Source organism: Suncus etruscus, chromosome 18 (genome assembly GCF_024139225.1).
Source record: "Suncus etruscus isolate mSunEtr1 chromosome 18, mSunEtr1.pri.cur, whole genome shotgun sequence".
Lineage (NCBI taxonomy): Eukaryota > Metazoa > Chordata > Mammalia > Eulipotyphla > Soricidae > Suncus > Suncus etruscus.
Window position 1 is genome coordinate 16,436,024 of NC_064865.1, and position 25,628 is coordinate 16,461,651.

General features: G+C 39.6%; 2 protein-coding genes across 2 annotated transcripts in view; both read right to left on the reverse strand.

Annotated features, from left to right (window-relative positions):
• Positions 1-25,628, reverse strand: part of SLC22A3 (solute carrier family 22 member 3) — a 662,601-nt gene that overhangs the window by 196,448 nt on the left and 440,525 nt on the right. The gene's annotated exons all lie outside the window — the stretch shown is intronic.
• MEP1A (meprin A subunit alpha) overlaps positions 14,469-25,628 on the reverse strand; it is a 61,880-nt gene continuing 50,720 nt past the window's right edge. The window contains 3 exon segments of the mRNA XM_049764733.1: positions 14,469-14,627; positions 15,392-15,488; positions 23,563-23,706. Coding sequence (XP_049620690.1) covers positions 14,469-14,627; positions 15,392-15,488; positions 23,563-23,706 — 400 coding nt within the window.

The window sequence follows — 25,628 nt, forward strand, 5'->3', positions numbered from 1 at the left end:
ATACTTTGGATAGGAAGCACATGAAACTTTTTTGTTTGTTTTTGGGCCACACCTTGATGCTCAGAGGTTACTCCTGCCTCTACACTCAGGAATTACTCCTGGTTATACTCTGTGTACCATATTGGATGATGGGGATTAAACCTTTATTGGCTGCATGCAAGGCAAATACATGACCTGCTACAACCAAGAATCACATGAAACGCTTATAAAAAATATTAGCTTTTTTACAACTTTACTGTTGTAATTTTATGTTTTGCTCATGTCAGCTAGAATTTAATCCCATAATCCTATAAGTGGCCTCAACGATTCTCTAGGCATAGCTGGGGGTTGGAGGCAGGGGAGGAAAGATATGTATTTGCCAGAGCAGCTGAATTCATTTGGCTGATAATATAAATCAGATCTTTCTTTATTCTTAGATCATCCTATGAAAGATATAGAGCCTCAGAAGTTTATACAGGGTTGAAACAGGAAGCCTGAAGTCAAGCTTCAGGACTAAACTATTTGAGAAGCAAACAAATGTCTTTTCTAACAATGATATGAGACTGGATTGGAATTTTCATAGACAGGTGAGAATAGCTCCCATGATTTCTGATGGTAATTGATATTTTTATATATTTTATTTAAACACCTTGATTACATACATGATTGTGTTTGAGTTTCAGTCATGTAAAGAACACCACCCATCACCAGTGCAACATTCCCGTCACCAATGTCCCAAATCTTCCTCCTCCCCACCCGACCCCCTCCTGTACTCTAGACAGGCTTTCCATTTCCCTCATACATTCTCATTATTAGGACAGTTCAAAATGTAGTTATTTCTCTAAGTAAACTCATCACTCTTTGTGATGAGCTTCTTGAGGTGAGCTGGAACTTCCAGCTCTTTTCTCTTTTGTGTCTGAAAATTATTATGGCAAGAATGACTTTCATTTTTCTTAAAACCCATAGATGAGTGAACCCATTCTGCATTTTTCTCTCTCTCTGACTTATTTCACTCAGCACAATAGATTCTGTGTATATCCATGTATAGGAAAATTTCATGACTTCATCTCTCCTGACAGCTGCATAATATTCCATTGTGTATATGTACCACAGTTTCTTTAGCCATTCGTCTGTTGAAGGGCATATTGGTTGTTTCCAGAGTCTTGCTATGGTAAATAGTGCTGCAATGAATATAGGTGTAAGGAAGGGGTTTTTGTGTTGTATTTTTGTGTTCCTAGGGTATATTCCTAGGAGTGGTATAGCTGGATCGTATGGGAGCTCGATTTCCAGTTTTTGTAGGAAGCTCCATATCGCTTTCCATAAAGGTTGAACTAGACGGCATTCCCACCAGCAGTGGATAAGAATTCCTTTCTTTCCACATCCCTGCCAACACTGTTTATTTTAATTATTTGTGATGTGTGCCATTCTCTGTGGTGTGAGGTGGTACCTCATAGTTGTTTTGATTTTCATCTCCCTGAGATTAGTGATGTGGAGCATTTTTTCATGTGTCTTTTGGCCATTTGTATTTCTTCTTTGTCAAAGTGTCTGTTCATTTCTTCTCCCCATTTTTTATGAGATTAGATGTTTTTTTCTTGTAAAGTTCTGTCAGTGCCTTGTATATTTTGGAGATTAGCCCCTTATCTGATGGGTATTGGGTGAATAGTTTCTCCCACTCAGTGGGTGGCTCTTGTATCTTGGGCACTATTTCCTTTGAGGTGCAGAAGCTTCTCAGCTTTATATATTCCCATCTGTTAATCTCTGCTTTCACTTGCTTGGAGAGTGCAGTTTCCTCCTTGAATATGCCTGTAGTCTCAATGTCCTGGAGTGTTTTGCCTATGTGTTGTTCTATATATCTTATGGTTTTGGGTCTGATATCGAGGTCTTTAATCCATTTGGATTTTACCTTCGTACATGATGTTAGCTGGGGGTCTAAGTTCAATTTTTTGCAAGTGGCTAGCCAGTTGTGCCAACACCACTTGTTGAAGAGGCTTTCTTTGCTCCATTTAGGATTTCTTGCTCCTTTATCAAAGATTAGGTGATTGTATGTCTGGGGAACATTTTTTGAGTATTCAAACCTATTCCACTGATCTGAGGACCTGTCCTTATTCCAATACCATGCTGTTTTGATAACTATTGCTTTGTAGTAAAGTTTAAAGTTGGGGAAAGTAATTCCTCCCATATTCTTTTTCCCAATAATTGCTTTAGCTATTCGAGGGTGTTTATTGATCCAAACAAATTTCAAAAGTGCCTGATCCACTTCTTCGAAGAATGTCATGGGTATCTTTAGAGGGATCACATTAAATCTGTATAATACCTTGGGAAGTATTGCCATTTTGATGATGTTAATCCTACCAATCCATGAGCAGGGTATGTGTTTCAATTTCCACGTGTCCGCTCTTATTTCTTGGAGCAGAGTTTTATAGTTTTCTTTCTATAGGTCCTTCACATTTTAGTCAAGTTGATTTCAAGATATTTGAGTTTGTGTGGCACTATTGTGAATGGGGTTGTTTTCTCTTTTTTTTTTTTGTTTTGTTTTTGTTTTTGGTTTTTGGTTTTTGGGCCACACCCAGCGGTGCTCAGGGGTTACTCCTGGCTGTTTGCTGTGCTATCTGTCCGGGCCCAAAGTGTTGTTTTCTTTTTTTTTTTTTGGTTTTTGGGCCACACCCGTTAGATGCTCAGGGGTTACTCCTGGCTACGTGCTCAGAAATCACCCCTGGCTTGGGGGGACCATATGGGACGCCAGGGGATCGAGCCATGGTCTTTTCCTTGGCTAGCACTTGCAAGGCAGACACCTTACCTCTAGCGCCACCTCGCCGGCCCTGGGTTGTTTTCTTAATGTCCATTTCTTCCTTATTACTATTGGTGTGTAGAAAGGCCATTGATTTTTGTGTGTTAATTTTGTAGCCTGCCACCTTGCTATTTGAATCTATTGTTTCTAAAAGCTTTTTGGTAGTCTTTAGGGTTTTCTAAGTAGAGTATCATGTCATCTGCAAACAGTGAGAGCTTGACTTCTTCCTTTCCTTTCTGGATTCCCTTGATATCTTTTTCTTGCCTAATCGCTATAGTGAATACTTCCAGTGCTATGTTGAATAGGAGTGGTGAGAGAGAACAGCCTTGTCTTGTGCCAGAATTTAGAGGGAAGGTTTTAGTTTTACTTCATTGAGTATAATATTTGCCACTGGCTTGTGGTAGATGGCCTTAACTATATTGAGAAAGGTTCCTTCCATTCCTATCTTGCAAAGAGTTTTGATCAAGAATGGGTGTTGGACCTTATCAAATGCTTTCTCTGCATCTATTGATATGATCATGTGGTTTTTATTTTTCTTGTTGTTGATGTTGTGTATGATGTTGATAGATTTACGAATGTTAAACCATCCTTGGATTCCTGGGATGAAACCTACTTGATCGTAGTGGATGCTCTTCTTAATGAGGCATTGAATCCTATTTGCCAGGATTTTGTTGAGGATCTTTGCATCTGCATTCATCAGCGATATTGGTCTGTAATTTACTTTTTTTGTAGCATCTCTGTCTGGTTTAGGTATCAAAGTGATGGCTTCATAAAAGCTATTTGGAAGTGTTTCCTTTTGTTCAATTTTATAAGAGTCTTGCCAGGATTGGTAGTAGTTATTTTGGAAAGTTTGAAAGAATTCATTAGTGAATCCATCTGGGCCTGGGCTTTTGTTTTTGGGCAGACATTTGATTACAGTTTTAATTTCATCAATAATGATGGGGGTGTTTAGATATGCTACATCCTCTTCATTCAACTGTGGAAGATTATGTGTCCAAAAATTTATCCATTTCTTCCAGGTTCTCATTTTTAGTAGCATAGAGTTTCTCAAAGTAGTTTCTCATTACCCTTTGAATCTCTGTCATATCAGTAGTGATCTCTCCTTTTATATTCCTAATACGAGTTATCAAGTTTCTCTCTCTCTCTTTCTTTGTTAGTTTTGCCAGTGGTCTATCAATCTTGTTTATTTTTTTCAAAGAACCAACTTCTGCTTTCCTTGATCTTTCGGATTGTTTTTTGGGTTTCCACTTCGTTGATTTCTGCTCTCAGCTTTGTTATTTCCTTCTGTCTCCCTATTTTGGGGTTCTTTTGTTGAGCATTTTCTAGTTCTATTAGCTGTGTCATTAAGCTACTCAGGTAAGCTCCTTCTTCCTTCCTTATGTGTGCTTGCATAGCTATAAATTTTCGTCTCAAGTACTGCTTTTGCTGTGTCCCATAAGTTCTGATAGTTTGTGTCTTTATTGTCATTTGTTTCCAGGAACCTTTTGATTTCCTCCTTGATTTCATCTTGGACCACTGGTTATTCAGTATGAGGCTGTTTAACTTCCAGGTGTTAAAGTTTTTCTTCTGTGTCCCTTTGGAATTCACAAATAATTTCAGAGCCTTGTAATCAGCGAAGGTAGTTTGCAAAATTTCTATCCTCTTGATTTTATGGAGGTATGTTTTATGTGCCAGCATGTAGTCTATCCTGGAGAATTCCCATGTAGTACATTGGAGAAGAATGTGTATCCAGGTTTCTGGGAATGCAGTGTCCTATATATATTCACTAGGCCTCTTTCTTCCATTTCTCTCCTCAGGTCTAGTATATTCTTGTTGGATTTAGTCTGCTTGACCTATCCAGTGTTGACAAAGCCATGTTGAGGTCCCCCACAATTATTATATTGTTATTGATATTATATTTCAGATTTGTCAGCAATTGTATTAAATATTTTGCTGGCCCCTCATTCGGTGCATATATGTTTAGGAGAGTTATTTCTTCCTGCTCTACATACCCCTTGATTAATATAAAATGTCCATCTTTGTCCCTTACAACCTTCCTGAGTATAAAGTTTGCATTATCTGATATTAGTATGGCCACTCCAGCTTTTTTATGGGTGTTGTTTGCTTGGATAATTTTTCTCCAGCCTTTTATTTTGAGTCTATGTTTGTTCTGACTATTCAGGCGTGTTTCTTGTAGGAGCAGAAGGTTAGATTGAGTTTTTTAATCCATTTAGCCACTCTGTGTCTCTTAACTGGTGCATTTAGTCCATTGACATTGAGAGAAAGAATTGTCCTGGGATTTATTGCCATCTTTATATCGAAATTTGGTGTGTCTTTTGGTTAGTCTTGTCTTTAATTAGGTCTTTCAGTTTTTCTCTTAAGACTGGTTTTGAGTCTATAAAGTTTTTGAGCTGTTGTCTGTGAAAGCATGTATTCTTCTGTCAAACCGGAAAGTGAGTTTTGCTGGGTATAGTATTCTAGGTGAAGCATTCATTTCATTCTGTCTTGTCACAATATCCCACCACTGCTTTCTGGCCTTCAGTGTTTCTGGTGACAGGTCTGCTGTAAATCTCAAGGATGCTTGCTTGAATGTAATTTCCCTTTTTGATCTTGCTGTGTTCAGAATTCTGTCTCTATCTGTGGGATTCATCATTGTGACTAGGATGTGTCTTGGGGTATTTTTTCTGGGGTCTCTTTTGGTTGGTACTCTTCGGGCATGCAGGATTTGATCGCATATATTTTTTAGTTCTGGAAGTTTCTTTTTAATGATGTTCTTAACCGTTGATTCTTCCTGGAAATTTTCGTCCTGGGTCTCTGGGACTCCAATGATTCTTAAGTTGTTTCTGTTGAGTTTATCATAGACTTCTATTTTCATCTGTTCCCATTCTTTGACTAATTTTTCCACTGTCTGTTCATTTGCTTTAAGTTTTTTTTCCAATCTCTCCTGCTGTATGGAATTGTTATGTATCTCATCTTCCACAGCACCAAGTCTATTCTCAGCTTCTGATACCCTTTCCCAGAGCTTATCCATTTTGTCATTCACTTCGTTTACTGACTTTTTCAGGCCTCTTAGTTGACATGTTATTTCAGTTTGGAGTTTTGTGATTTCTGTCATCATATTTCCTTGGTTCTTATTAGTGTTCTGTTCAATCGATCCATGGTTTCTTTGAGTTCTTTGAGCATCTTCCATATTGCTAGTCTAAAGTTTTTATCTGAGAGGTTGATTAGTTGGTTGGTCAATATCTGGTCATCAGAATTGTCATCTTCATTCTCTATGTCTGATGCTGGCCTGCATTGTTTCCCCATTGTAACACTTTTATTGTGGGTTTTTCTACATGTTGTGGTGGTATTCATTGCCTAAATGATGCAGGCAGCCACACTCCTCTGGCTCTGCCCTTTCTGGATGGGTTGACTTGCCTCCAAGGGAGGGTAGTCCTCCGTGGATGAAGCCTCACACAGGATCAAATCTTAGGCCCAAGCATGCAGCAGAGAAGACAGTCCGGAGAGAAATGCTGGGCTTCAGTGATCCAGCACAGTTCTTAGTGTGATTTTTTTTTCTTGTTGCGATGGTGTTCTTTTCTTAGAAAAAGCGCATGGCTGCATAGCGAAATGGAGTGGCCTTGCTCTTCTCAACCTCTTTTCAGCCCACTCCCAAGAGGTTCACGCAACAGGACAGTAGACAGACACACACAGGCAGCACTCACAATTTTTCACTGTTGGGCCTCACTGGGCAGGCGTAGTTTTGTGGATTTTCCCTGCCTGACGTCACAAACAGGGGACCTGGCTTCTGCAAAGTACTGCTTATAGCCAGTTTTCACATTATGGAGCAGTTTCTTGGTGTTCCTGCCCTAGAATTGGCCTCTGGGAGAGAGTTTTCTGGAGCCTTTTTTCAGCCCACTTCCAAGAGGTTCACACAACAGGACAGTACACAGACACACACAGGCAGCACTCGCAATTTTTCACAATCTGGTAATTGATATTTTTTACTACATGGTCTCATAATTTCTGCACTTCTAAAAGGTACTATCACTCACTGAGAGGCTTCAAACCACTGTCTATTGTCAGGCAGTTTCTATAGTTCCAAAGTAAGGTCTTAACAGGGTCCTTTTCTTGGGCTGGCAGACTGACCACTTTACCAGACTGGCCTCATATTGCCAATGAAAATTATCCTCTTAAAAAGAGGTTGAGGTATCTTTCAAATCTATTGATGCTAACAATACCATTTTTTCTAGTTACAGAACTGAGACATTCAGCATCTCCTGTTATGTAGTCCACCCTGGAGAACTTTCACTTGCTTTCTCAATAGAGTAGTTTATGGGATGATTTGAATCTCTCTGACATCCATCTCAGACCTCTTATATACTCTTTTAAGGGGATAAAATGATTAATTACAGCCCATACAGAATAATCCCCAAGTCAGATGAAAATCCACCTGCAAAATCCATTCACCTTCACCATAAAATGTGGTGTACCACTGGGAATGAGAATTTATCTTATTATATAGCCTGTCCCTAGTAAAGATGAGAGATCTACTTTATTTATTTTTGGTATTGGGGATCAAATCCAGGGCTTCACACATGCAAGGCAAGTGCTCTACCAGTGAGTAATGTCTCCGGCCTTCATTGAAGTTAAAGAAACAACTTTGGAGCATTAGTTTTGGATCTGTGATCTATAAATGTTTCTTTTTTCATAATTGCCTCTCTTGCATGATCCCTGGGCTACAAATACCCATTCTATATAAAATGGCTCTATAGACTACTCTATAGAAAAGAAGTCATCCCTTACAGAAGGTCATATTTTTTGTGCAAAAATTAGAAAAGGGATTGTTGAAAATACTTAAAATTCCCTGGTAGATATTTTAATAAAATGAGACAGGCCACTTAATAAGAAGGGGGCTGAAGAGATAGTATAGAGGGTAGGGTAGTTGTCTAGTATGAGGTTGACACATGTTTGATCCCAGTACCTCATTTTGTCCCCTGAGTATTACTCAGGGAGATCCCTGAGTATAGAGTCAAGAATAATTTCTATGCATTGCCATATATGGCATTCTATAAAATAAACAAGCAAACAAAAAAGATAGATTATCTCTGGATTTGACAACTTTCTTCAGAGTATGTCCTATTAAACTGATACCAGGAACTAATAGCCAACATTTAGGCCAACAAGTCAGAGATCTCAGCACATAAAAGCATGTTCAGCTGATAAGTTTATATGTATCCACCTACCAGTCTATCCAAGGGCTAGAGATACAGGGATAAGGTACTTGCCTTGAATGTGATTGACTCTAGTTCAATCTCCAGTAAAAAATATGGTCCCCAAGGCACCACTAGGAATGATACCTGAGCAGAGCGTGTGAGTACAACCACAAAGAAGGCTGTTACCTCCCAAAATAAAATGTCCAGAGGTCCAAGGCATATTTCTATTGTAGAAATCGTAAGTGTGAAGTCATGAATTTTTTCTCCAGTGCTACCAAAACACTCCAAGCACAATCCTAGCAACCCTGTTCTCTAGGAGCTTCAGTGCCACATCAGAGAATGAGACTGACATTATGAAGCCAGATGTGTTGGTGTGCTTCATCTAAAGATGTGTGAGCACCTTGGTTAGGAATGCTACACTCAGAGAGCACACATGTGAGCACTCTAGCTAGAATATGCTCAAGCACCACAGCTAAATGAGTATGAAACTCAATGATCACTTCAGCTGAGTACACAACCCTGAGTCATTGCAACAACAGCAACAAAGCAGAATGAAATGAAAAACATTTTAGTAAAAAAAAAAACAAAATACTTCCACATTTTGGGTTTTTAATTTAAAATATTTTTTTTTTTTTTTTTTTTTTTTTTTGGTTTTTGGGCCACACCCGGTAACGCTCAGGGGTTACTCCTGGCTATGTGCTCAGAAGTTGCTCCTGGTTTGGGGGACCATATGGGACGCCGGGGGATCGAACCGCGGTCCATCCAAGGTTAGCACAGGCAAGGCAGGCACCTTACCTTTAGCGCCACCGCCCGGCCCCAAATTTAAAATATTTTTTACTTAAATACTATTAATAATGGTTTCTCATGGACATAATTCCTACATCACATCCATAACCAGTGTATTTGTCTTTTTCATTTACCCAACCCTCAAATGTGTACATCATTGTTTTTGTTTCACATTTTGGGGGGCCCATACTTGGTGATGTTCAGACTCTGTGCTCAGGAGTGACCTTTGGAAGTGTTTGGGGTGCTAAGGGTTGAACTAGGGTCAGCTGCATGCAAGTCAAGCACTTTTTCTCCTGTATTATCTCTCTAGTTCTCCCCCCAAGTAAAATAAAGTTGAAATATTCTTCCTGTGCTAGGAGATTCCTGTTCTTCAAACCTTTCTCTGAAATGCTAGCAAGTCAGACCTGAACTAGGAATATTCTCTTATATCTGGAGAACCTCCAACTGGTAAGAACCATGGCAGTTGATCTGAAGTTTCCTGCTAATGTGATTGATTTACTTTTTGTAAGATAATGTATACATCATCTGCAGACAAGGGTTTATTTTTGTATTTTGAAGACTTTCCACTTCCCTGATTTTCAGAAGCTAATGTTTTACTCATATAAACAGGAAGGGCAAAAGCATGCTTCTGACAAATATGTTATATGCAGATGAATATTCTTTTCTTTGAACTTTCTGGTCAGGATTTGAGAACTATTGCCTTAGCAGAACTACAATGGGAGTTGCATATTTTTTAAATGTTTTTGGTAGCCACATGAAAAAAATATGGGTAAAATTACATCATTTTAAAATAAAGTACACATACACATTATTTTTTTTCTCCACCATTCGAAGTTCCAGCTTTTCACATAGTTTTTCTTTTTTTTTTTTAATTTTTATTTTTAATTATGAGAACAAGGGTGCATAGAAAGAGGACAAGGTAAAGTTACAGTGGAAGGACAATCACCCATAACATAATTCTCAGAAGTCCCCTTGCTGATATCTTAACTTTGAAATTTCAGCCAAAGAACATTAAGATAAATAAGACAGAATCCATGTACAATTACTTTGTCCCTCAAGTCCCCAGATTGTAACCCATTATAATATTTCTTAACAGTACACAAGGCAATCTAAAGCCATAAAACTTACGTAACTCCTTAAACATTACAGGCATAGTATTTTCTTACATTTCCATATACATGCATATTAGCTTAAGTTAACCTCAAATTTTAAGTGAGTTCTTTTTAAGGATTAGAGTCAAAGGAGCACAGTAAAAATGGTGTTAGAGTGGCAATTGTTGTTTGCATAGGCCCACCAAAATATGAGGGACATGGAAAGAAATAACGTTGGCCTAAATACAAAGAGACCAGACCCCTGAAGTTTCTTGGCACAAGACCAAGTCTAGGCTCCAGGCAAGCTAGATCGTCCAATCCAATACATTGTCTGTAGTGCCAACACACTTTTATTTTTCACACAGTCTCTGTTGTTGGTATCATGTTTCTGTATTAAAGATCCTGGAATCTGCATATCTTACATTGAAGTCAGGATGTGGAGCATCCTCTCCTTTCACCTCACAATCAAAGGGCAATGCAGGGAGCCCTGTCCTGTAAGCAGGTCGTTGTTGTTGTTAAGTCTTCTCAGTGTTAAGGGAAGTCTCTTTTGAGCAGGTCGAAGTCTGAGCAGTGTAGGTCTTCCGTGGTAGAGGATTGCTTCCAGGTGATGTTATAGACCAGCCTGGATGTTTCGTGGATGGCTTTCCTGGTTCAGGGGAGAATGGAATATGCCCTTTCTTCTGAGGTCTGTGCCAGGTCGTTATGTCAATGTTCAGGGTGTAAGGTCCCTTTGCACTACAAGATTTGTGTGTTCCAATCTCTATTAGATAGGATCTTATTTGTATTTATACTATTTTCCCATTTTAATGTGCCTATGCAAATAAGAAGCAATGCCACATGGTGTTATTGGCGCATATGGGGGCCATAAGAACAATTACAATGATTCCCAAGACATGGTTCAATAATAAGCATTAAACTGGGGGACTCTTCCACCAAAATTCCTGGTTAAACAGCTCATAAAGAGAAGATAAAAAGTGGTTAGAATCATCACTGTATAAGACAACATTTAGTAAGAATTATAGCTGTCAGAGAAAAACACAAAATATTCTAAAGAAATACGTGTCCATTTTATGTATCTTGAAACAGTTTGGGGTTGTCACACACAATGCACAGCTTTGGACTGTGATTAGGATTGTACACTACTGAAGTTAAAAAGAGTAAACTAGGTTAGTGATGTTTGAGAGGGGGTTAGAGAGTTAAGGAGTAAAAAAGAGCTTTGTAGGGGTGTGGGAAAGGGGAGAATACAAAATAAATATTCTTTATACGGAAAACATAACATAAGAATAAGGAATATTCTGAATACATGAAGTACATGAAGTACGCGCGGGGGCGTAAGCCTCCGCGCGGTTCTGTAGTTCTTGGATGCCTAGGGAGGAATTTCTCACCCCCTCCCCCCAGGGCCCGATTAACCAGGCGTGGCCCTGAAGACCCGCCTGGTGTGGGGGGAATCTTGTTCCCCTGGACTAAGTGGTCAGCCCAGGGGTCCTATGGCTAGCTGTCCTGCCCAGAGCCCCCAACATACCAGGCAAACACACCAAGAAATCCTGGCATTCGGAGTGTTCTGAGCCCAGCCAAGCCTCTGTAGTCACATACACATTATTTTGTGACTATTTTTAATAGTCACATTTTTAACAATCACATTATTTTGTGATTATTTTTATCATTCAAAATTCAATATGCACATGGTACACTGAGCATATTTCAGTGACTTTACCCATGTTTCAAGTGTTCCATGATCACATATGTTTGTTTAGATGCTTCTTTCTCAGACACCACTGCTTTCAAGCATAAACACATGACAAATTTATTTTGCTATTTCCTCTGCTTCCTTTCATATCCTGACAGCAGGTTGGAAATGGAATCCAAGCAGGAACCATTCTAGACTGCCTGGTCTAGGCAGAAGCTTTCCACTTGTAGAAGAGATTGGGGGTCAGAGATATCCACGCACGACTCCCCACCCACTCCTCCAGTGTCTGTTTTCCATACAGGACCTACCTTGATAGCTGGCTGGAAACCACCGTATTGATCACTCATCTTGGAAATAGTCTGTCCAGAACAGACCACTGGCCCTAAAGATAACAGCCTCACAGGATCCCCAGAAATGTGGGGTATGTCTGGGATCCCCATCACTTCTTGCTTGATGCTTGTTGAGCATGGGTAGCAGAAAGAACAAGTCTCTTGGGCAGAAAGATGACTTCCCATTGAGAGGTATGGGGTTCTCACTCACCTCTCTGGCCCTGATTTGCTCATTAAAAACCCAGACTCATTCTAAAGACCTATCAAAGTCATGATTCTGAAAAAATAATCAAACAAACAAACCCAAATAAAACAGTTCATAGGAATATATCTTGTAAACACTCAAGTATTATACAAATGATGGATTTGTTTCAATATTTCTTTGTGAGGCAAAGAGAAGTTGACCACAACAAAGCTTTGGGGAGGCAGGCGGTCTTACCCCCGCCCCCCAAGGTTCTTATAAGAATCCAGGGCACTCTGACTCAAGGCATGCTCTACTGAATTATCAGAAGGCTCTCAGAGTAGGACTGGAATTGTTTCAAGAGAGAGAGAGAGCAGTAAAAATGATGATTGTAGAAATGTTTTTAAAACTATCCAGGGGTAATAAAATGATTGGGGTGGAGTGGGGGACTTAGGGTTGTGCCATACCCTGGATGCTCAGAGGACCATTTGCATTACAGGGATAGAACAAGTCAGAAGAAAGGCAAGCACCCTTTACTCTTTGGCTGGACTTTTCTTATAAGGCCCATTGTTGGGTCTTATAGAAAAGGTCCAAAGAATATATCAGATTGGCTGACAGTAAACAATGCCCTTAAAAACATTTCTGCTACTAGCTCCCCATGCTTCCCAGAAGATCCCAGTCTTTTCCTTTCCTCACAATGCTATGACATATTGTGTCATGGGAACATAACACAGCTGCTCATACACAATACACAGTACAGTGGGATGCATAGCAGATTCCTCTTGCCTAAGGCTAGTGGAAAAACCATCAGAGACCAGTCCAGTTTTACACACACACACACACAAACAACCACACACATACACATACACATACACACACACACACACACACACACACACAAACACACAGAGAGTTCTAAAAACCTGAATCTCTTTAAAAAGAGGAGGGGTGCCCTGACTAGCAATTTATCTCTGCTCTCTTCCAGGAAAACTTTGACTCAAACCTGGAGAGCAGATGACCCCCAGAGGATGGAAGTTGAGAAAGTCAAAAAGGCTCACAATTGTAATGAGGGTTCCCTAAGTTGTAAATATAATGAGGGTTGCCTATTGTGAATAACGTCTCCTCACTTTCAGTGCATCTACAAGGCAAACTCTCAAGGCCTTTTGGGTCTAGGGTAGCCAGAAGGATTGACATTCAAAGTCCACAGGACATCACAGAAAGGGTCGATATACTCTGCTCTCCTTCTTTGCAGAAGCCAATTAGCAGTCACAATAAGAATATGGAACTGACTTCCAGAAACTAACCTGGACTGAATCAGGATCTCTTTTCTGCTATAATCTTGGATAGCCAAGTGGCACCCGGTTATTTCAAACCACCAGCTTTATGAGGAATAATTTACCTACCACCAACTTTTGGTACTTACCAAATTGACAATAATCTAAGTTTATGCTTTAGGACAGTGGTTCTCAACCTTTTTGACTGTGTCTTCCCTAACAACTTTGTCTCCTTATGTCCCCACGCTTCCTGTGCCTACAGGGTAGAGACCTAGTCTTGTGCTATGGCTTCCCATTAACACAATTTTCACCTGGGGCCTCATCAAATATTCTTGAGGATCATAGGAGTCATAAGCACTTCAGTTACTGCTTGGGGGCATTTTACAGAGGAAATAATCTTCATTAGTTTGCCACTGTCAGCAACTATGGAGAGAATAGAAGAAAGGCAGAAAAATGAGAGTATGTCTGCCTTTTAGTTATTTTCAAATACTATATCATGGTTTGGTAGATGTGGTTTCTTTCACTTAGGTTGTAATCTATTATTTTTTTATTAAAAATGTTGTATGGGACCCCCTCCTAGTAGTACTCCAGGACCATGTGATGACAGAGATGGGACTCAGGACTTCTCAATTCAAAGGCTTATGCTCTATTACTTGATCCAGTTCCCTTTTCTCCATTTCCTCTTTTGAAATAATTGTATGGCTATTCTTTATTTTTCTTTACCTATAAACTTTGAGGTGGATAGGAAAGCTCTTAAGGGAGGAAAGCAGGTATCCTCTCAGCAAAATGGGCTGTGAGTAGGGGTTCCATGAGCCAACTTATTCACTGGCTGAGTTTTTATTCTTTAATGCAGAGCCTTAAACAGGTGTCTGTTAAAGAAAGTAAATAAGATGCAACTCAGGAGCTCAGTAAGTATGCGGGAAATCAACAGGAACTGATTGGGCAAATCATGAGGAAATTACTTGTTGTTAGAAGCAACTTCCGATGTGACCAGAGAGAGGACCCCAGAAGAGAATGTCTTTGGGCCCTGACTTTTTTTTGAGGCCCTCTCTCCTTTTTAATTGGTTCCATCCTGTCTCCATCTCCAGGACTGATGGGAAGAGGTGTTTGATTTTGATGAACCGAGGAAAATTGGACATTCATTTGCAGTTTTTCTGGAACTGGGACGCTCCAGCTGTGCTAATGAGTGACAGCTGGCAGCCAGCGCCGGGCTCCCAGGCTGTAGTCTCTCCTCTTTTCTTGAGGTTTGATTGCCACCTCGTGGTCATTATGGGAAGCAGCTCTGGAACCCTCTTCTGAGGATGGGTGGGATAAGTGATCAGAAACATTTGGGGAGCCCTATACATAGAATAAGAGTTAAGTCAAGGCTGAAAAGGATTGACACCAAGAATAAAAAGTCACTATCTCTCCCTAGCGCCTTAACTCTTTTTTAAAAGATTATGATCCTAACAGGAGGGGAAACAAGCTAGAATGAATCAAGAAGGTTTGAGGAGGGCCCGGAGAGATAGCACAGCGGCGTTTGCCTTGCAAGCAGCCGATCCAGGACCAAAGGTGGTTGGTTCAAATCCCGGTGTCCCATATGGTCCCCCGTGCCTGCCAGGAGCTATTTCTGAGCAGACAGCCAGGAGTAACCCCTGAGCACCGCCGGGTGTGGCCCAAAAACCAAAAAAAAAAAAAAAGAAGAAGGTTTGAGGAGAGAGAACATTCCAGTACTGAGTTTCAGGGAGCAGAAAGAGAGTGGCATGAGTTTGTGAGCTGTCCTAGAAAGAATTCCTTCCTGCTCATTTTCTTCACTAACTGTCATTCTTAGAGAATCAAACGTCCAGTGAATGTGAATACAGCCCCAGAAATGACCTGAGCCTCCCTCCTTTCCGGTTGTAGTTTATGGGACCAAAATCAGCACCTTCCATGTTTCTTACCAGAATCTAAACACCTTTGTCAAATTCAAAATTCAAGAGGCTGAACTAGGTTGGTTCAATGTGACTTTTTTCACTTGCATTCATACAAATGAAAGCTGGCCTTGTCCAATGGACATCTTTTATCAATCCACTTGAATCTGCAGCTGTCCTCCTCCCCAACCCCACACCCTCCTAGTTGCCAACTTGCCAGTCAGCCCTTGGCTGAGACCAGCTGATAGAATTCTGGTCCAGCAACTGAATACACATTGTGACAGGTGCCAGCCAATGTGTGATCCAAGACCTAAAAGAATAAACAGAACCAGCTGCCCAGAGGCAGGTCTGTGGAGGCAGAGGGACAAGCTGACCTGACCTTGCGAAAGGATGCAGAAAACTTCCGACCTTGGACCATGTTTTATGCCTGGGGAGATTGTTAATTATCCCCCTCCCACACACACACACACCCAATTCTCGCCTTTCCTTTTGTTGGACTTTCTTTTAAGAGGCCCAGAACAAAAGAAATAAAATTGCCCCGCCATGAAAATAGTTTATACCAAAGAAAAGGTTAAGTCACATTAATGGAGCTTTTCCTGTGCGCCTGGGGCTAAGGGCTAAACTGTTTACACAAAGGATGTGTAGATCATTTTTTTCTTCCTTTTATTGCTTAGTTAATTAAGCAAAGATTGGTTAGTGACTTGCCTGATTCCACAATACTGAAGATGATTAGCAGCTGGCATTTAGAAAACAGGAATGAATATATAGCCACCTTGCTGCATTGCTTCTGTCTGCCCAGCAGAAATTGCTCTTGATAAGTATGACATTTTCTATAAACCCCAAAGACTCAAAAAAGGGGGGGGCTTCAGATCACAGTTTAGGGAGTGGAGAGATGGTATATGTGTCTAATTCCATCCCCTGTACCACATAATTTCCCTACCACCACCACCACCACCACCACATCTAACTATGGTCCAGAATCCCTGATGCACCCTGAAAATCCAGGAGAATGACCTGGGTGGCTCTGGTAAACCCCTACACTGCATCTTTGACTGTAGTTTAAATGTAGTACAGACAGCTGGGTGGGCTGCAGCCCCCCAGCATCTGACTATCTGCCAGTTGCTACAGATCTAGGGTGTGGTTCTCATCTGGCCATTTGTCAGCTGCTGTTTAGCCTTATATAGGTGTAATTTCTGTAGAGTTGGTTTCAGAAACTGTTCTCTGGGCCTGAGCTTGCCATGGCTACACTTACATTCACAGCAAGACTAGATTTACAGTTAATTCCTAAACCAGACTTTGGATTCTAACATAGATCTCAGCATTTAGCACTCAGATCTGGCAGGCTCACGGGACCAAATGGAATGCTGGGGATTGCATCAGAGTCGATCCTAGTCGAAGCATGCAAGGCAAACATCCTACAGCTGAGCCCCTTACTGGATGTTTTTGCTGCTGCTGCTGCTGCTGCTGCTGCTGTGGCCTGTCCTGCTTAGCAGCCAACTTGTCCTAGGCTGGCAGTACTCCTCTCTCCTTCTCTATGTCACTCAACTCCTCCTCTCAGTATCAGACAGAAGTCCTCAAACTATGGCCTGAGGACCATTATTGTTTGTGGATTTTTTTAAACTATAGTCCAGACCCCAATGGTCTGAGGGACAGTGCACTAGTCCTGTGTTTAAAAAAGTTTGAGAACCCCTGCTATTAAGCTTCCTGAAAGCTGAAAGAAGGCAATAATATAATCTATTGATTGAAACTCTGAGCTGCCTAAAGTGCTCTTCCTCTAGAATCTCTTTAGTTGAACAAGTATTAGAATCGAATTTTAAGAGTCTTAAATTTCCTTCAAACCAATATAGAGATGGCATCATTCATCAGGAAAGAGAAATTTAAGTGATGGTGTTGGATGGTCTTGCATTATGTATAAATACAGTGTTACAGATGATTTGATATAGTGGGCAACTTAGCCTTAGGATCAAAATCAGAACACTGTGAAATTCATCATAGAGGTTAGTTGGCATTGTAAAACTTTTTTTTTTTGCATTGTAGATCTATTTTTTTTAAAAAGCCTGTATTGCAAAGACATTCATGGCAAAAAAAAATGTTAAATATTCTTTTTACTCTTAGGTCTATTCCTAAAAGGGTATACAAATGACTTTGTGTGTGTGTCAAAAATGACTTTTTTAAAATGATACTATTTTTAAAAATGAGTGTCATGGAATCATAAGACTGTCAAATGTTAAAGGGACCAGAGAGGCCTAGGGACTGGGAAGGCCCAAAAGGGAAGCCTAGGGTCCAGGAATAATTTATTGCCTCAATAAAGACCACAAAACATAGTTTCAGAGAATGTAAAAGCAAAGCAGGGTTTATTCCAGAGCTCTGGGGCTCTGAGGACAGTCTTGCAGACTGAAACCAGAAACCCCGGGTAATTTAGGAAGGTGTCTTTTATAGGTTTAAGGAATCTTAAGGCCTATCCCTATTTCAGGTTTAAACACAAAGTCCAATCAGATGGTAAGCTTGACCTTTTTCAAATAAGGCCCAAATACGTCAAGTTCCTCTTCGGAACTTAGGAGGGGCATTGGCTGATGGTAGCAGGCCATTGATGCCTCAAGATGAAATACCAGATCAAGGGGGAATCAAGAAGGTGGGGTAGAAAAAGGCTTAGCAGGCATCTATATCTGGTCAAGGTGGGAATGGAGAAGGGCTTAACAGGCATCTATCAATATCTGAGTTATTATAATATCTATTTTTATAAATTTTGCCCTAACATCAAAGGCACAAAAGTTTAGCAGATCCAGTGTTCTGAGTTTGGGGATCTAGAATTAAGCCAGGTGTGGTCAACTAAACATCTTTAGTTCGACAACTAAAGATATGTGAGCTCCACCCATATGATTGTACCCTTAGTTAGCGAAGTGATACCTAGTAAACACTAGAACCAGAACTTTAAAAAGCCTCCTGTCTAAAAGGGCACAACAGCCACAGAGCTACACAACCAAGTAAAATAATCATCACAACTAAGCACATGTGCAATCCAAGTAATCCTAATGACAACAACAACAACAAAAATGAGCTGGGGAAAGAGATAAAATGACCCAATTATATCAAGATTCAAGATGAGTTTATAATTTAAAAAAAATGGGAATATAAGAAACAAAACTCAACACAGTAAAGGACATATATATCAAACTCATGGCTGATATTGTACTCAAATTAGTTTTTCTATTTTTCTGAAATTTAAAAGCATTTTAAGAGAAAGAAGAAATTGTTATTTATTATTTCCCTGTACTGGCCCTCTTCTAAATCTTGCTCTTCTAAGAACTTGCCAGCCTTTACTATGCTCAAATCAATTACCTCCTCTTTCATACTTAGCTTTCCTCTGATTGCCCAAGTTAGTGCTCTGAAATCAGACACTCTATTAAGCCACCAGTTAGCCCAGATGGCAGATTTCAGAGTGTGCACTACCATGTGAGTGGCACCAGGGATAGAAATTATTGTCTAAAAGCTTGGAATTACTGGACTGCTTGGTCTTTTATGAGGCTGTGCAACAACTCCAAATTTTTTTCCATACTGTAATCCCAATAGGAATACCTCAACTTAGACATCGACATGGATTCAAAGCCATCTAATATTCAGAAACTAAACAAATAACAGAAGATCAACTAGCAACATGTTGCTTTTCAAATCTAATAATAACTTAATGTCACATTGTGAGGCACATTGATTTTTCACAAATTTTCTCACCTAGAATTAAACCTCAGGTTCTAAAACCAGGACAGTGGAGAGACACAGGTCTGGAATCAGAGGTCAATCTAGGAAATAACACACACACACACACACACACACACACACACACACACACACACGGAGAAATGGATTCAGGAATTTCAATATATAAGCCTTCAGCCCCCTAAGAAGCAGCAAGCTCCATGGGAAGTCCGGAAATGCAAAAGCAAGGTTTCCTGAAACTCTATTTATTAGGAAGTAACAGACCACACCTGGAGGTGGGATTACGTGGTCTAAACACAGTCCAAGGTGCCACATTCAAAGATATTTCCAATCAATGAGTAACAAGGTATATACTGAGTGTAATAGAATCCAATTAATTCCACATCAGGGAGGAGTTTTTGGTTTGAGGTATACTTGTTGGTGCCCAGGGATAACCACTGGCAGACTTGGAGGACCATCTGGGGTTCTGGAGATGGAATCTCATCAAGTGCAAGGCAAAAGCCTGACTTGTTGGACTTTTTTGCCAGTCCTGGGAGCAGAACCTTTAATTACGACTCTGGTCCAGAAAACCACACTTAGGAGAATATTCCATTAGCTGATAAAATGGATGTGATGATGGGTAGAATTAAGAATATACTTTAATTTTTATATTGTGGAAGAGTGAAAAAAAAACTATATTTCCACCATTTCTGTTACCCAAAGTTCCAGATGAACTGGGTATTTCTGAATAACATTCTTTAATGTGAATTGACTCAAATCAGTTCTAGAAGACACAACCTAAAGTGAGAGAGGACAACATTACGCATTTTCAAATGTCTGTTTTATGTTTAAATTTAAAGATTTCCCTTTTTGAGAGAGAGAGAGACAGAGACAGAGAGAGACAGAGAAACAGAGAGAGAGACAGTGGGGAAGGTTGGGAAGAGTGAGAAGGCAACTAAGGAATTGGTGGTGGGAAATGTGCACTACATAGGTGTTAGACATTATATGACTGAAACTTAGCTTTGAGAATTATAAAATAAGGTGAGGGAAAAAACAGCTTTCTCCTTTTAGATATAAAAATTTAATGTTTCTGATTTATTTCCAATTTGCAAGACATAGGAAGCTACACACAAAAATAATGTTCTGTTCACATAAAGAGGTGGAATTGCTTAGTTCCTGTCTCTTTTCATCACAGAGGCCTCCTCTATAATGAACCCCCAACCTTAAAAGGACAAAATATGTGAAAAACCCTCCTGGATTTATTAAGGGCATCAGACTAAAAGAAAAGTTAAGTAACAATATCTAATCTTTGAATAGTCATATTTATTTATTGTTGAGTAGGGAGAGTTTGGAGACACAGTAGTATTTAAGAGCTATTCCTGGCTCTGTATCTATGGGTCACTGCTTGCAGAATCATATACACTGCCAGGGATCATATCAGATTGGGCCACATGCAAGGTGTGCACTTATTTTATCCCTCTGTCCCCTAAAAAATGAGAATCTTAATTTAAGAAATGACCTTCAGCCAGCAATAGAAATAAACTGGGTTGTAAGGCCTGTTGCTGGGGCTGAGAACTTACTGAAAAACACCCACGTGTTTTCCCCTCATCCTTATCTTCTTATCCTTATTTTAACCCAGTCATCATAATTTTCCTTAAAAGCTGGAGTCTTGTTTCTTCACAGAAAATCTATAGGTTCAAAGAAATTCTGTCCTTGGTTTAGGAGAGGGCTTTTCCTCTGAACAAGGCCAGATTCAAATCATGTAGGTTTCAAATTACATTTCCTTTTAATAAATCAAAAGCCAAATAATAGAAGCAATGTTAGCACCTATAACTCATTTCTGGTGTAAGACCCAGAGGGTATGAGGGAATGACCTTCTGACTGTGAGTTCTCTCTCATGTTTACAACAGGGTGAAGGGAATGAAGATGCAAATTTAAAGCTTATTTCCAAGTGAGTATTTGGAAATAAAAGTTTGGCTAGTAATTGGATAACTAATTATCTAGTCTGAAAATTTAGCAACAAAATTTTTGCACATTAACTCAAAAAATGTATTGAAAGCATGGGAACAAACTGAACAAGTGCAAAAAACTAATAGCTCCAAACTACAGAGCTGTGATGACTGGAGAGAAGAAAAGGGGCTTGAGGCAGAAACAGGGGTACTAATGGAACATGAAGATTTAGGTGCTGATTTAGGTGCTGATTTAAGTAAGAACAAAAGTGTACCTTTAAGACACACACACAATAGGGTAAGCTAACATCTCAAAATAAAATCACAGTAAAATGATTTAGATAAGTGTTCTTACCTGGTCTGTCTTATTATTGATTTGAAATCCAGCAAGTGTTAAAGTGGCATGGGAGGATTAATATCATTTGAAAAATTAAGATCAGGAGCTTAAGTGACTTTTTTAATATTACACACCACACAGCAAATCTGCACTAGACTTTACCCCACATTCTGTCCTCTAAGCCACCATCAAAATAACCTGGGAACATAACCAAGAGTCACCTCAGACATTCTGGATTTGTGTGTGTGTGTGTGTGTGTGTGTGTGTGTGTGTGTGTGTGTGTGTGTGTGTGTGTGTGTTTTCTGACATTAGTTTGTTTAAGTCAGTTCTCTGGAGAATTCTAATGGCCCTTATGCTGGAAAGTTAGTACTGAGAAATCTTGATTGCACTTGCTATAAACTCTTCTCACACATTTGCTTTGAAAGGATGCTTGGTGTAGAATAAATAATAAAAAGGCCCTTTGGATGGGCTTGGATGGAGGTGGATGGTGATAGAGGCCTTTATCCTCCAGCCCAGGACCACGTGTCTCCAATCCCCTCCAGCCGGCGGGTCCCCAAGTTCAGGAGAGCTGCGAGTAGAAAACTCACAGGCAGGCTTCTTCAGGAAATAACATCTTTATTTGCCCTGGCCAACATGTGTGGCCTATCATAACCATTTACACATGCTATCCTTAGCTTTCCCTGTGTCTTAGCTTTTTCCAGCCATCTCTCCTCCTGCCACTTCTCCATCCAGACAAATCCCCCCTTGCCCCTGAGGCCAAACCTTTTGTAACCTCTCCAAGACCCCTCCCAGAAATGGGAGGTCTTTCTTGTAGGTAAGGTCATACAGGAATAATGAGGGGTGGGGTTATACTTGGTTAGTTTGGGGAGTAGGGAATATGGTACTAGGACCACACCCAGTGAGATAATTTCTGGATCTGCCCACATGTGGTGTCATGGATTAAAACCAGGGTTGGCCACATACGAGGCAATTGCCTTAACTCCTGAAGGATTTCATTAAATCCCTCATCTTTGTTTAAGGTGCATTTTAACTCCACAAAATTTTCATGAAGAAGATTCCCAGGATATGTGGGAGCACATAGCCTATGCCACTCAGACTCTGTGAACTATTTTTTCTTAATAATAAGCAGAGCCAAATCTTCCCAGATGCTGACTAAGAATGAGCTCTGCCATTCTTACAGAACTTGATCTATCTGGGAACCAGTCTTGGTTGACTAGATATTATCTCATTGGGAACTGTGGAAAGAATGTCTCAAAGTATCTTCTTAAATTTTTCTTCTGGGGCATCAGGAGCTAAAGTTCCCTGGAAGTGTAAGACTAAGTTTTATTGCTGGTGTCACTCACATGTGCCAAGTGTGGCCCTGGTGACTTTGCTATTAAGAAACCCTAGTGGCCCTGTGAAAGTTCAAGTGCTTCATCAAGCATTCTAACTAAAGAATATGAGTCCTATTACCCTGTAAATATATCTAAAAGTTGTGTGCACCTCAGTCAAGAGTGCAGCCCACAATAAACATGTGTGTGAGCACCATAGTTATGCACCTTGCGAAGTGTTCAACGTTGGTTGGAGCACAACCAAGAGTGAATCTCCAGAGCACGTATGCAGGCACCAAAATTTAAAACAAAGCCCCAGTGAGTACTAACCAAAAGTGCACCTCCAGTCATATTAACAATAGGAAGAGAAGCAAAAATAAATAAGAACAATAAGACATTGATCTTTTTAAAAAATTATCTTCTACCTGATAGTTTCATTTTGTTAACAGAAGAATTTTGTCAACACATGAATAACTCAAGAAATACATAGTCACACTTAAAAAAAAACTGAAAAGAGCTTGTGAATAATTCTTTGCCACACACACAAATTTACACCCAATCCTGGGCGCATACAAAATACTGACTACATATCCGCTGAATTTATTAATGATCTTTAAACACATAAGATCTTCAAAAGCTAAAAGTACAAATGTTTCTGAAAAAAAGGTAAGTATTTGATTCTAACATAGATAATGTATGCATTCTATTTACATTTGTTAGATGTCACAGAATTAGAGTGTTTCAACATTTCAATTATTGATTCAATTATTGGTTTATTTATTCATTTTTGCTGAATTTTTATTGTTTCCAACATGGGAAATGAGGACCTGCTCACATGGAGCTTACAGTCTACAGAAAAATTATTAAACAGGTGATTTTCAGTGAAATGAAAGAGGCAGTGCATGAAGCATGGAAACAAAACACATTTTGGGGTAGAGGGGTTAAGGAAATAGAGAAAAACCCTAATGGCTATACATGAGACCTAAATCATGTGAGTTCATAATAAGGCTGAGAAAATTCACCACAGACAGTAAGAAGGGAAGATTTAAGTAGAGGCAGCTTTTCTATGGTTTTGCTGAGGCCACCAACTCTGACCTTTGAGAGAGGATAGAGACGATGGTTATGGTCAAGAAAATTGCCCCTGCAGTGCCTCCAATCATCAGGCCCAGGAGACTGCCATGCACTTGCATGGCCTGGCACCGCTCTCCCGTGTAGAAGAAGGCATGACCAGACACACACCTAAAAAAAACAGGACACACAGGGATGGTGGGAGTTACATGAGCTTCTAGGATGTCACAGTACATCTACCAATGCAATAATAATGGCCATTTTCCCCATGATCCTGACCTCACCAGAAGTGTTTTATTAGATCACTTACCAAACCCTGTTAAAACCCTTTGTGGAGGTAACCAATATCAGGTCATTCTTGTCATCTTCATTTTACAGAAAGGTAAAATAATTTGCTCAAGTTCACATGATACCAAATGTTTCACATGTGAGATCTAATCCTGAGAATGCTCTGCCAGATCCATTCCTCTTGTCTACCATATGTGAATGAAAAAGACTTATGTCACTTAAATATTATGTTGCCTGACTCTGACTATGAACACAATGATTTGGTACTTTGGTTGGAGCTTAAAAACTTCTCAACCATAGCAATTCAAATGTTTGTGTAAGATTAGTGGTATTGCTCTCTGCAGTTTTCCCTAAAGTTGTTCTAAGATAGTGAGGATACTATAGCCCAGGATTTGGCACACAGTGGCACATACTGGTTACAATCGTTTCTTCAATGATATTTGTCATAAACTCAACTAATACTAATAAACTCAAGACATTAGGGTAATGTTTATCCATGCTATTAATAATGAATTGAGTTTTCAGAGAACATTTCTATGACTCCCAAACCAAAATGAGAGGATCAAAAATCCAAAAACCCTTTTTATTCATTCAAGAACAATTTTAGCTTTCAAGCCTCTTTTTTCTAGCCACTAATTTCTGGAAAATCAGTGAACAGTTCAAATTTTTGAGGACCAGTTCACTCCAAATATAGACTAATTCTATTATTTAGTATTAATATAAAGGGCCTTAATCTTTAAATGTAGTTTTGTAGGGGTAAAATCACTTGACAGAGTCGATGTGGACACATATTTGGAAATCTCTGAGTTGTCCTAACTAGAGAGAGATGATGCTAACACAGGCACAAATTAAAATTTAGCATCAAAGGGACTATCAAAAAAGCAGACCCTGTGTGGAGACTCTGTGAAGCTAAAATGGGCATTCTCCACAAACCCAGTCACCATTTTCAAACTGGGTCAGCTCCATGAACATAAGACTTTAGTTATTGACCTAAACCCATAGAGTACAAAATCAGTTATGCCTTTATGACATGAATATATAATTTTATGAATAAATGGATGGAAAGTGTCATTTATAGAATAATAACAATAAGCAAAGAAAAATAGGGATAGGGATGATAAAAAACAGAGGGAGAGATAAAGAAAGAGCAACAGAAAGAGGTAGAGATTATCTGTCATAGAGACTGTCAGAGGGGAGAATTGGAGGGAAAAATGGGGACATTGGTGGTAAGAAGTTTATACTGGTGAAAGGATGGTTACAGGACATTGTGTGACTGAAACTCAATCATGAACAAATTTAAAACTGTGTATATCATGCTGATTCAACTAGAAAATTTATTTTTAAAATCACTGTGATCATTTGAGAAAAACAAAAGACATTTGTGTAATGATTCTCAGAGACAAAATAGAGGAGGACTGGAAGGTCCAGCTCATGACATGAAGCTCACCACAGAGAGTGATGGGTGCAGTCACAGAAATAATTACACTGAGAACCATCATAACAAGATGTGACTGAATGAGGGAAGTAGAAAGCCTGTCTAGAATACAGGCTGGTGTGGGGTGGGGAGGAGGGCCACTTGGGACATAAATTTTTAAAAATAAAAGAGAAGATTATGGTAGTGATCCAAATTAGTGGTTTGGATTTGATAGGCAGGATACATTATATTCTTTCTCCCAGACTGTATATTTACTCTAGAGAGAGGAATCATAATTTTTATAAAAGGATTTATTACATATGGTGAATGCATGGTAGAAACCATAATGTATGTTGAACTATCATATTATATACCTAATGCCTATATAATG